This window comes from Manihot esculenta, chromosome 2, assembly GCF_001659605.2.
Source record: "Manihot esculenta cultivar AM560-2 chromosome 2, M.esculenta_v8, whole genome shotgun sequence".
Lineage (NCBI taxonomy): Eukaryota > Viridiplantae > Streptophyta > Magnoliopsida > Malpighiales > Euphorbiaceae > Manihot > Manihot esculenta.
In genome coordinates, this window is record NC_035162.2 from 5,049,377 (window position 1) to 5,062,237 (window position 12,861).

The 12,861-nt window shown below is 39.1% G+C and overlaps 1 protein-coding gene across 2 annotated transcripts; it reads right to left on the reverse strand.

Moving 5' to 3' along the window:
* Nucleotides 1–8,630: 8,630 nt before the first annotated feature.
* On the reverse strand, nt 8,631–11,410 carry LOC110609871 (transcription factor CYCLOIDEA). Of its 2 annotated transcripts, none has more exons than XM_021749695.2 (2): nt 10,047–11,410; nt 8,631–9,929 (listed from the first exon to the last, which is right to left on the reverse strand). In XM_021749695.2, exons 1-2 carry the CDS (start codon nt 11,103–11,105, stop codon nt 9,837–9,839), a joined length of 1,152 nt encoding a protein of 383 aa, XP_021605387.1. In that variant the 5' UTR covers nt 11,106–11,410; the 3' UTR covers nt 8,631–9,836. The 2 variants fall into 2 exon arrangements, with proteins under 2 accessions (XP_021605387.1, XP_021605386.1); XM_021749694.2 differs by having other exon boundaries at nt 8,635–9,929; nt 10,052–11,406.
* Nucleotides 11,411–12,861: the final 1,451 nt, after the last annotated feature.

Consider the following 12,861-nt stretch of genomic DNA (forward strand, 5'->3'; position numbering starts at 1 on the left):
TTATTAATTTCTACTTTAATTTTCTTTCTTTCCATCCAACACCGTGTTAATATTTACCATTCAAAGTACGTACACAAAAATCTAAGTCCATTAAATTTGGTCACAGAGAGGAAATCTATTGATTAAATCTAGTTTGACAGTGGGCATTCTATTCTTTTTTTTCTGGAATCAATTATTAAAAGAATGTATGCTTATTTAAAAAAGGTGAATAGATATTTAATTTTTAGTATAATAATTCGACTAAAAATTATATTTAATAACGTTCAAGATTAATTAGTATATTATTTAATTATTTAATTAATTAACTTGAATATTTATAATTTAAATTCAATAATTTTATAAAAATTTATGTCAAAATTATTAAAATTAAAATTTTTCCTTGTAAAATCATTTATACCAGGGAATGTAATGATTAATTAGTAAAACGGAATAGAATAAAACTAACAAATTTCATGCCTCTTTAACATTAAAATTGAAAATTTTCTTAATAGGCACCATCTAAACATTATTAAAAAAAAATAAAAAAATGTTATTTTAAAGTTTGTATAATTAAACATGTCTAATTTAAATGAAAATTAAATTTTAAAATTAAACATTTTGAGATAACGAATTAGCAAGTTTATACTTTAATCAGCATCTGCGCACATATGTAAAATAAAATTCGAAGTTACTTATGCGATTAATTGCATAATTAATATGACAATTATATTAAAATAATTATATTATTTATTTCAAAGGAAGAATAATGTCTAAAATTAACATATCTTATCAGTAGATTTTTTAATATTTTAAAGACGTTTTACTGAATTTTTTAAATTAACACACTAACTAATGAGTTTTACTAAATCTGAAAGACTAAACAGTTATTTTTTGTTACATTATGTGTCGAGGATGTTTGAGTTTTCCTTCTTTTAGAAAAACTAATCACAATTCTTCCCAGCATCCTTATTGAAAGACTCAATGCAACTGCAGCTTTAATATTTGCAGCTTGCTCTTCTTACATTAAAAAAGAAGAGCTTGTTCATGGTATTGAATAACATTGAAATTCAGACATACTTTGTTAATGAATATTAGTTGCTTTAAATATGAGCAGAAGCAACAGATAACTGCATTATAACTATAACTTCTGCAGCATATGTAGCTTTCATGCTCCTTCAACTTGTATGTAAGACCCCGCTCGTTCAGACATCGGAATTCCTACCGTCCGGTGGAATCTCGGGTGTCGGATCCTCTTTGGGGGGGGTAGAGCAAGGGTAAAGGAAAGGTTTTCTAAAATGTTTTTACGTGTTTTATGGTTTTAAATAGAAAAGAGTTGAGTTTTTGAAGAGAAAAGACCAAGGAGGCATTTGCCAGGTTCGGCCGCCGAAAGTGAAGTTCGGCCGCCGAACATGTGAAGGCTTCGGGAGCGCCTTTGGCCTCCGAAAGTCTTGTGGGAGCAAGCCAAGGTTCGGCCGCCGAAAGTGAGGTTCGGCCGCCGAACATGCATGAGTTTAGGGGGCACGTTAGGCTGCCGAAGGTTGATGACCAGGCCACCTATAAAGAGCCCTCAGATCGGAAATGGGCGAGTTTTCTCCCCATTCCCGAGCTCAGGTGAGTGTATGCCCTCCCTTGGTTGCTTGTGAGTCTTCTCTTCAAAATCCTTCAAGTTTTCATAAGATCTACCCTTGGTTTGAAGTTTTGAAGCTAAAGTAGAAGTTTTGGGAGCTTGGAGCTTTTGGAGCTTGGATTCTCCACACCTCCGAGTTAGGGATCGCACCAACCCTCGATCTTCAAGAGGTAAGTGTAGATCTTTGTTTCCTTGAGTTTTTAAGAAGTTTTAAGTAAGTTTTATGGAGGTTATATGGTTGAGTATGGGTAGATATGCATGTTTAGGCTTTTATAGGTTTGATGCCCAATGTATGTTATGTGTTGATGTGTTGAGGAGTTTAAGTTAGTTTCTTTGCTCTCTTTGCTTGTGGGAGTGTGTATGCATGCTTGGGAGAGAGTATGTGAGGTTTGGGGTTGTTTTGTGAGGTTTAGGAGGCTGGTATGCACGAAGGCTGAGTTCTGATGAACTCAGGTTCGGCCGCCGAAGGTGGTTTCGGCCGCCGAACGTGCCTGAGGATGCATAGGTTTGGCCGCCTAACCTTGCCCCCGAAAGTGGAGTTGTGGCTTGAAAGCAGACTTTCGGCCGCCGAAGGTAATGTTCGGCCGCCGAAAGTGCCTGACTTTCGTCTCTGGAGTGAGGGTTCGGCCGCCGAAGGTGCCGCCGAACCTACCCGAGTTTCGTCTCTGGAGGAGACTTTCGGCCGCCGAAGGTGCCGCCGAAAGTGCCTGTCCAGCCTTTTCATGGCTGTTTTCTATGCATGTTTCAGTGATGTTTAGAGGGGTTTTTGGGGAGTTTCTTATGAGTTGTTAGCATGTGTTTAGTACCTCATGTGAGTCCATCTGTGTAGGATTGGACCCGAGGAGAGGTGTCTAGCCTCAGTGCTAGTTGACCCTGAGTTTGTTGAGCAGAGGCTTCAGGTGAGTAGAACTAAACTTAATGTTTTACTTTAAGAAATTTTAATGTCTAAAGCATACTCATACATCATGTTATGTAATAGGATGTTTGCACTAGTTCATCATGCCCATGCACCATGTTTATATGTTATAGGATGATTGCACTAGTTTCACGAAGGTGACGCATTGTATAATGTGCTATGTATATGATGTGATGGGTGGACCAAGGCGACCTCAATAGCCCGCAAGTCTGTCAATGAGTCTTTGTCAATCGGGCGAGTACATGTAGGAAAGCCCCATGAGAGCTCCTTCGGGGCCAAGTTTTGACAGAGGGAACGTTGGGGTCATGTCTAACCCTGAGGGGAAGGACGTTACGTGAACCCTCAAAAATCACCCGCAAGAGGAAGAGATTTGCTAGCATGAACTCAAGCGGGGGTGAGATGTTTGTTGTGATATAATTGTGATATGACGCATTTCATGAATGCATGAATAAGAAGAATAATTGAATTGAATAAAATGTCTTTATAATAAAATACATAAAAAGGGTGGAACAATAAAAGGCATAATAATATACCTAAAAATGGAGGAACTAAATCAAATGTTTTTCTCTGTTTCTACTCACTGGGCTCTTGTAGCTCACCCCATTCCCTTAACCCCAGTTTTGCAGGGCCAGAGTAAGTAAGCCAGAGTAAGTCAGAAAGAGCTATGGGATAGAAGAGGTTCAAGCATGGGTTGCCATGTTTGGTTGTAATAGCTTAGCTGCTTATTGTATATGTTTATGGAGATAGTATGTAATGTAAGTTGCTAAAGAGATGATATGTTATGTAATGCTATGAATGCTTGTATGCTTGTATAGTTTAGTTGTGGACATGATGATATATGGACATGATAGATGGACTTGTTGTATGGTCCTTATGTATATAAAGAATATGAAAGAATAGAAAGAGTAATGTTATAAAGAGATAGAGCCAAGTAAGAAAAGTATATGCTTGAGATGTATAGAATTGTGCTTTGCCTAGGAGTGTTGGTAAATCCCTTGGTTTTGCATGATCAATATGAAAGTTAAAGAAATGTTTTAAGAATGTTTTCAAGTTATATGAGATGTTTTAATGTTATGAGTTTTGAATGGCCCGTGAGGGAAGAAAGGGTTTCAAATCCCTTGACCCAAAGCGGTTATATTTTTAAAGAAAGCTTGATGACCCATTTGGTATGAGGTTCTATGTTTTCATGCATAGGTCAAGCTAAGGAAAGGAAAACAAGTTTAAGGGTTTTTATGAGACCAAGGCCTAAGTTTTATGAAAAAGTTTGATCATGCGCGGGATTATACCTAAAGTTCAGGATGTTTAGCAGGCTTGCTACGGGTTCCGGCGGCCTTAAGCCGATCCGAATCCTAGCGCCGAGCAGGTCGGGCCGTTACTAGAGGTGTACCGGTTTCCGGGCTGTTACAGTTGGTATCAGAGCATAGGGCCTCAATAGTACGGTGTTTGATGCGAAGGTGCTCAGACATCGGAAAGAGGTTGTGCTAGATGTTAGGAGGGCAAGCACATTAAGAAAGATTAAGAGTAAGATCATGTCCACTAGGATAGGATGTCGAGTCCTGTCTTGTATGATGATGTGTAATGCCATGTGTGATGCATGTGCATTTATGTTGTATTATGGATGTTGATAGTCCCTTAGCTGTGAGATAGCATGATATGTACTGATATGAGATGGGCTGAGCGACCAGGTGTGGCCCTTGGCACAGTTGGTCATGGCATGTTCTGCTATGTTGTAGACTGTAGGTGACAGGTTCATCCATGATATATGTTGCTTGAGGGGTCATGTGTTTATCACATGGACTATATGATATGATGCTATGCTATGTGTTGTGAGTTCATGTGTTTGTCATGGACCACATGATATGATGTGATGCTTATGTGTGCTTGTGTGCCTGTTGTGTTTCAGACAAGCTGAGATGCAAGGTGCTAGGAGCTCTATGGAGACAGATCCATCTGAGTGGGAAAGTGAGCCTTTTCCCCTTGCAAGGTCAGGTGGAGAAGACAGAGCAAGAGACCCTGAAAGGTCTGTAGAAGTCAGCAGAGAAGTTATGGTGCAGAGGAGGGATGTTAGTTTGCAAGTGAACATGGATGAGGAAAGTATGGAAAAGTCTAAGGCTTCTAAGAGTTCAAGTTCAGGAGAAGTTGATCCCTCCATGCTGAGTACAGCTACCAAGAGAGGTAGGAAGTGGGGAAGAGCCAGAGCCCCTAAGCAATGGGGCAGGACTAGGAAGGGTAGGTTGTGGAAGAGGTTTAGGCTTGATGCTGAAGATGGCTCGAGTTCTGGCCAAGGTCCTACAAGATGTTTGAGGTGCGGAAGGTTGCACAGAGGGCCTTGTCGAGTTGGGACAACGGCATGCTTCAGGTGCGGTCAGGAAGGGCACTTCGCACGTGAATGTCCTACTGCGCCCAGGAGAATGTGGTCCCAGCAGCGAGTTTCAGGTGCTGTGGCTCAAGCCAGTGTTCCAGGAAGGGGAGCAGACACATCGAAAGCAGTGATGCCAGGTACGCTCACTTGTTCATGTTCTGATGTGTGTGTTTGTGCTCTAGTGTGTTTCCCTTTTCTGTTGTTGCTCTAGGAGCCTTTGAGAGGTTGAGTTGATAGCTTCTGGGTGTAGAGTGTTCTCTTTGGGTTTGTAGACCGGGTAGGATCCATCTGTGGCTGAGATTCAGGCCAGTGTCCGATGAGAGTAGATGCCTTCCACCCGTGCATGAGGTCCTAGACTTGAGTGTCTGGATGTCAGCCGGGGGATGGATTGGTTTTCTACTTGTGGAGCTGGTGATACTTGCGTCTGCAGCGCAAGGTGGTCGGGATCGAAATGCAGGATGGGTCTGAGGTAGACTTCAGAGGGGACCAAGTAGGTTGCCTAGAAGTTTGATGTCAGCTGTCAGGCTCGTAGAGTGTATGGGAATGGTTAGTAGAGAGTTCTAGCTCGGGTTTGTGAGCTGAGTAGGCAGGTCTAGGAACCAGCCCTAGTGCCATAGATAGAGCGAGTGTTCAGAGGTTTCAGGCTAGTGTCAGGTTGGCCATCAATCAGGGAGGTAGAGTTTGGTTCAGAGGTGGTGCTTAGTACCCGTAACCATTTCTCTCTTTCCTTTCGGGATGGTACCTGCAGAGAGTAAGAGTATAGCAGAGAAGAGTAAGAGTAGAATAGAAAGCAGAAGAGAAAAGTAAGATCAGTGAAGAAAGAAGAGAGAAGGATCAGAGTAGCGCAGCAGAAGCTTGTGGCGTTCAAGCGCAAGTTTGAGGTTTTGTTTGTTTGTGTTTTTGTTTGAACATTCGGGGACGAATGTTCTGTAAGGGGGGAAGAATGTAAGACCCCGCTCGTTCAGACATCGGAATTCCTACCGTCCGGTGGAATCTCGGGTGTCGGATCCTCTTTGGGGGGGGTAGAGCAAGGGTAAAGGAAAGGTTTTCTAAAATGTTTTTACGTGTTTTATGGTTTTAAATAGAAAAGAGTTGAGTTTTTGAAGAGAAAAGACCAAGGAGGCATTTGCCAGGTTCGGCCGCCGAAAGTGAAGTTCGGCCGCCGAACATGTGAAGGCTTCGGGAGCGCCTTTGGCCTCCGAAAGTCTTGTGGGAGCAAGCCAAGGTTCGGCCGCCGAAAGTGAGGTTCGGCCGCCGAACATGCATGAGTTTAGGGGGCACGTTAGGCTGCCGAAGGTTGATGACCAGGCCACCTATAAAGAGCCCTCAGATCGGAAATGGGCGAGTTTTCTCCCCATTCCCGAGCTCAGGTGAGTGTATGCCCTCCCTTGGTTGCTTGTGAGTCTTCTCTTCAAAATCCTTCAAGTTTTCATAAGATCTACCCTTGGTTTGAAGTTTTGAAGCTAAAGTAGAAGTTTTGGGAGCTTGGAGCTTTTGGAGCTTGGATTCTCCACACCTCCGAGTTAGGGATCGCACCAACCCTCGATCTTCAAGAGGTAAGTGTAGATCTTTGTTTCCTTGAGTTTTTAAGAAGTTTTAAGTAAGTTTTATGGAGGTTATATGGTTGAGTATGGGTAGATATGCATGTTTAGGCTTTTATAGGTTTGATGCCCAATGTATGTTATGTGTTGATGTGTTGAGGAGTTTAAGTTAGTTTCTTTGCTCTCTTTGCTTGTGGGAGTGTGTATGCATGCTTGGGAGAGAGTATGTGAGGTTTGGGGTTGTTTTGTGAGGTTTAGGAGGCTGGTATGCACGAAGGCTGAGTTCTGATGAACTCAGGTTCGGCCGCCGAAGGTGGTTTCGGCCGCCGAACGTGCCTGAGGATGCATAGGTTTGGCCGCCTAACCTTGCCCCCGAAAGTGGAGTTGTGGCTTGAAAGCAGACTTTCGGCCGCCGAAGGTAATGTTCGGCCGCCGAAAGTGCCTGACTTTCGTCTCTGGAGTGAGGGTTCGGCCGCCGAAGGTGCCGCCGAACCTACCCGAGTTTCGTCTCTGGAGGAGACTTTCGGCCGCCGAAGGTGCCGCCGAAAGTGCCTGTCCAGCCTTTTCATGGCTGTTTTCTATGCATGTTTCAGTGATGTTTAGAGGGGTTTTTGGGGAGTTTCTTATGAGTTGTTAGCATGTGTTTAGTACCTCATGTGAGTCCATCTGTGTAGGATTGGACCCGAGGAGAGGTGTCTAGCCTCAGTGCTAGTTGACCCTGAGTTTGTTGAGCAGAGGCTTCAGGTGAGTAGAACTAAACTTAATGTTTTACTTTAAGAAATTTTAATGTCTAAAGCATACTCATACATCATGTTATGTAATAGGATGTTTGCACTAGTTCATCATGCCCATGCACCATGTTTATATGTTATAGGATGATTGCACTAGTTTCACGAAGGTGACGCATTGTATAATGTGCTATGTATATGATGTGATGGGTGGACCAAGGCGACCTCAATAGCCCGCAAGTCTGTCAATGAGTCTTTGTCAATCGGGCGAGTACATGTAGGAAAGCCCCATGAGAGCTCCTTCGGGGCCAAGTTTTGACAGAGGGAACGTTGGGGTCATGTCTAACCCTGAGGGGAAGGACGTTACGTGAACCCTCAAAAATCACCCGCAAGAGGAAGAGATTTGCTAGCATGAACTCAAGCGGGGGTGAGATGTTTGTTGTGATATAATTGTGATATGACGCATTTCATGAATGCATGAATAAGAAGAATAATTGAATTGAATAAAATGTCTTTATAATAAAATACATAAAAAGGGTGGAACAATAAAAGGCATAATAATATACCTAAAAATGGAGGAACTAAATCAAATGTTTTTCTCTGTTTCTACTCACTGGGCTCTTGTAGCTCACCCCATTCCCTTAACCCCAGTTTTGCAGGGCCAGAGTAAGTAAGCCAGAGTAAGTCAGAAAGAGCTATGGGATAGAAGAGGTTCAAGCATGGGTTGCCATGTTTGGTTGTAATAGCTTAGCTGCTTATTGTATATGTTTATGGAGATAGTATGTAATGTAAGTTGCTAAAGAGATGATATGTTATGTAATGCTATGAATGCTTGTATGCTTGTATAGTTTAGTTGTGGACATGATGATATATGGACATGATAGATGGACTTGTTGTATGGTCCTTATGTATATAAAGAATATGAAAGAATAGAAAGAGTAATGTTATAAAGAGATAGAGCCAAGTAAGAAAAGTATATGCTTGAGATGTATAGAATTGTGCTTTGCCTAGGAGTGTTGGTAAATCCCTTGGTTTTGCATGATCAATATGAAAGTTAAAGAAATGTTTTAAGAATGTTTTCAAGTTATATGAGATGTTTTAATGTTATGAGTTTTGAATGGCCCGTGAGGGAAGAAAGGGTTTCAAATCCCTTGACCCAAAGCGGTTATATTTTTAAAGAAAGCTTGATGACCCATTTGGTATGAGGTTCTATGTTTTCATGCATAGGTCAAGCTAAGGAAAGGAAAACAAGTTTAAGGGTTTTTATGAGACCAAGGCCTAAGTTTTATGAAAAAGTTTGATCATGCGCGGGATTATACCTAAAGTTCAGGATGTTTAGCAGGCTTGCTACGGGTTCCGGCGGCCTTAAGCCGATCCGAATCCTAGCGCCGAGCAGGTCGGGCCGTTACTAGAGGTGTACCGGTTTCCGGGCTGTTACATTGTATATTTAGAATTTACACATTTTCTTATGAATTGAGAATTAGATGATCTTCTTCTAATGAATGGTTTGCTTTGTGACAAGAAAGCATCTCTAGGGTGTTCATGAACAGCAGCCTAAACCAAGAAGCCACAAGGTAAATGGCTCTAACTATCAGTTTTAAGATTCACTTAGTTATCTAAAAGACTAAAACAAACAACTTTGTTCAATATTTAAATGCTTTGACATCCCACTAAAGAATCACAGCTCTATGAACATTGATGCCCAACTACTGGTTGATTTAGGCCAGAAATTTTTTTCATATGGATATAGTTAGTTAGAATATAGTTATAAACAGTTGTGGAAACTCCAGTTAGATTCCAGTTTCTATATTTATACTTAACGGTCTTCAGAGAACCAAAGTTCATGCATGATCAAGTGCAAAACAACTCAATGCATGAATCCAAAGACATGTTCCTTCCCAAAAGTTCCAAAACACATAAAGCCAACAATAATGTTAAATGTTTAAGGTATTGAAGACATTTGGAAAGGCTCTTCATAGATACTCTTCACCTAGAACATGAAAAGATTAATTAACTAGCCAAAAAAAGAAAATCCAGGGGATACAATTACTACTGTGCTCTTTATTGGTTGATAAAATTAACGAAACAATTAATTCAATAAAATTACCAATTCTATAAAGTTAATATGAAAAAAGAAAGGAAAACTTTGATTCATTGAACTCTTCATTGGCTGAATACCCCTCTGTATAGTCTGAATTAAGGAGTGCTCTTTCATGATTATGGTTCCTACTGAAATTGTCTCCAACAAGATGAAACTAACTAAATTCCCACTTAAATTCAGAGGCATTTGTTAGCTCCATAGCTTGGAATTTTCTTCAATCAATCACCTTTGCTTAGAAATGCTGCTAGAGAGAAGTATAAATCTATATTGACTTACAGTTTACTTATCCACCAAGTGTTTAGCTATGGAATCAATTTCACAACAAAATAGAAGCGAGAACATATAGCTTTTGATACAATTCTCTTGGAAAAGAAGCAGCATTATTGTTTGAATGAATTGTGCAGTTCCACTTAAACATATGTACTTATCAGACCTCCTGGGCCAAATTTCTGATACAATATAATTGAAGAAAATTTGGGAGATAAAACATACAGAAATAAGAGATAAAAAATCGACAGCATAGGATAAACCAAATGATAATGCTCATCTAATTTTGCGATATCAAAAGATGAAAGAAGAGAACTACAGCTTACATCGTTCATGCTTGTATGCCATATTAGCGTAGACATTGACTACTGTTTTCAGCCTCCCAGATCTAGCCATAGAGATGCAGTCCTACAAAATTAAGGGCTTAATGATCTTAATTTTCTTTTGCCTATCAAAGGATAAATTATCTCAATTTTTAGACCCAGAAACAATTCTTTGAGAAGGGGTTTGCTCTTCTATTTATACCTCACCTGTAGATTTGTTTACGTTGGTAATAGCGCAGAAGCTAGAGCGTGCAATTGCACTGTTAATCTCCCAATTCTGAGGCAAATTTGGGAAGTTGCTGTTGTTGCAAGTTACATCTTTTAACATTACAAGGTTTTGTTGATAACCCATCACTGTGGATGGCTTCAACTTCCTTTTGATCACTATTGACTCCTCAATAATGTTTCCTTTAGGGACTAGATTGGCGTGGGAGTTAGGCTGCTCTACTTGATCATGATGAGCAAGAGCAACCACTTTTAAGCTGTTGTGAGATTTCTCACAAGCCTGATGTTGTTGGCTCAAGGTCGACCTTGATAAATTGCGGTTGAAGGAGGTAGAGTCAGGATTGTGGAACTCATGGAATCTTCTAGTGCACATTTTAACTCTAGTTCTCTCCCTTGCTCTTGCTCTTGCTTTTGCCCTGGATTCTTTTGCAACGAGATTGGAGGATGCAGCTTTTTGCAATCTTTTCGTCTTTTTCTCATTACAAACACGGCCTGCCAATGACTCGCTCTTTGAAACTATACCATCTAGCTCACCATTTTCTGATGCTACTTCACACGTGGAAGTTGAAGACAAACTTTTGGCACCTCCATTCTGTGCTACTTCTTTGATGGCCTTTTTTGATTTTGAGAGCAGCCACTCTAGGGTTTTACTTGCTTTGTCGTACCCTAGCATGTCCTGGAGATCAAAGAACTTGCGGGCAATTTCTATAGACAATCTCACTCTCCGATCTCTTAGACCTTGAGCTGTGTAAATTTTGCTGTGCCGATCTTTTTTCACGGGCTTTTTTCCAGTAAGTAAAACAAGAGGATCAAGTTGATTTCCAGCGAAGCCGACATTAATATCGTGCTTATTAGAGATCATGGAAGCTGAAGTGTGTAGCAGAGTGTCAGTGGCTGGCAAGGAAGGAGTTGTGAGTGGACGGTGATGGTGGTGAAGTAAAAGGTCATTTGCTTCATGGTGAATAATGTAAGGAGAAAGGTCATAAGAAGAGGAGAGGTGCGGGAAAGGACTGATACTATTGGTGGAAGGGAACATTTGTGGCTTCAATTGCGAGGGAAAAACCCTAGCTTCCCAGAAAGAGAAATTTTGACAGAAGAAAGCTACTTGGTACAAGCTGCCATTGAAAGAACACTACCCATTTAATTCATTTGCAGGTTCTCTAGCTTCTCTGAAGATAATAAGGACCATATACACCTTGAGAAGGACATGAATGTACTCTGAGAGAGTGAAGAAAGAAGAACTTAAAACATGTTTGGTTGGGAAGGAGGAAAGTGAAGAGGGGAAAGAAAAAAGGGTGGGAAGGACAAGTATGGTGAAAGGAAAGTTAATCTGATTTGGTTAAATGAAAACGTATGGGTAAAAGAAAAGAAAGAAAGTATTTTGTGATAACTCGTAATTATTTATATACAAAATTGTATTTTTCGAGGAAGGAAGAAAAGATTGTCCTTTTTTCCCTTTAGAGCTACTAATTTTAGGACAAAAATCAAATTATTAAAAAGTGTTATAGTAAATGCTATTAAAAATAATAGTTTTAAAAAACTATTTTATTATTTTAATATTTTTATTTTAAAAATTTATAGCCCAATATTTTATAATTTTATTAGGCACGATTATTTCTCTATTTGAAATAATATTTATAGAATAACAAGTAGTTTTATTTTTTAAAAAAATTTTGTTTGATAAAAAGTAAAAAATTAGAGATGAAGGGTTAGTCTTCTATATTTTAAGAAAACAATTATTATAAAAGTAAAAAATAATTAATAGTAAAATAATTAATAGTTTTTGATAGAAGGTTAATAAGAAAACTTAAATAAAATTATATAAATACAGTATTGTATTTTTTTATAACAAATAATAAATTTATTAATTATTTATATAAAAATAATTAATTTAAAAAATATAATGAAAACAATTTTTATTATTAATTATAACTTTTTGTATCTATATATATATATATGCAACTTAAAAAATAATATTAATAAATATAGAAAAATATATTTTAAAATTTAAAGAATTTATCAATTCTATGAATCGAAACATTATTAATATATTAATCAATTCTATGAATCGAAACATTATTAATTAATAAGAATTTATCGTGCTTAGATATTCTTTTTTAAGTAAGGTGTAAATGTTGAGATGATTTTATTTCTTAAATAGATCGACGCAATTTAAATATGATTTAATTTCAGGTTTTGAAAATATAAATAAAAAGTTAAATTTTACGAGGGTAATTAACTTTGTACCAAACGCCAACTAAGATTTATAATAATACACAGTTGGAAGGTCCCTTCAAGGTAATCAATAAAAAAGGCATTTAATTGAATGAACTAAATGGTAAATGTTAGAGACAAAAGGAAAAAAAGGGTCTAGGGCAAGGGGGAGAGAGAAGGGAGGGTTGTGGATGCAAAACAGGCTATGAGACACATAATTTATGCCACTTAATGTGGGAGCAGGCTGCAAGGAAAAGGTAGGGACTGATTGCAATCCTTTTCAATTACTTTTTAAACGGCCCTTAAATTGGAGAAATGGCCAAGGAAGAGGTATGACGTCTCCAAGCCACCTGTTGTGTTGTAGGGACACAAAGTGTTATAACTGCAGTTTAATATGAAGGATTAATTATGTGGTTAATACAAAACAACATCTGGGTTTTGCCCAAAGAAGGCTGCTTTTACGACAACAATTACAACTACAGTAGACTTCGGAGTTTCGAGGGTGTGCAGTGCAGGCATGGCCTTGTCTAAGACAAACTCTTATCTCTCACAATTGGACAAATTAGTAATAAAGACTC

Bases quoted from the DNA above. Each gene is read 5' to 3' on its own strand.
- LOC110609871 (XM_021749695.2), bottom strand. From the start codon at position 11,105: ATGTTCCCTTCCACCAATAGTATCAGTCCTTTCCCGCACCTCTCCTCT. The intron at 9,930-10,046 runs GTATAAATAGAA...TTAATTTTGTAG, and splicing joins TAAACAAATCTACAGGTGAG to GACTGCATCTCTATGGCTAG.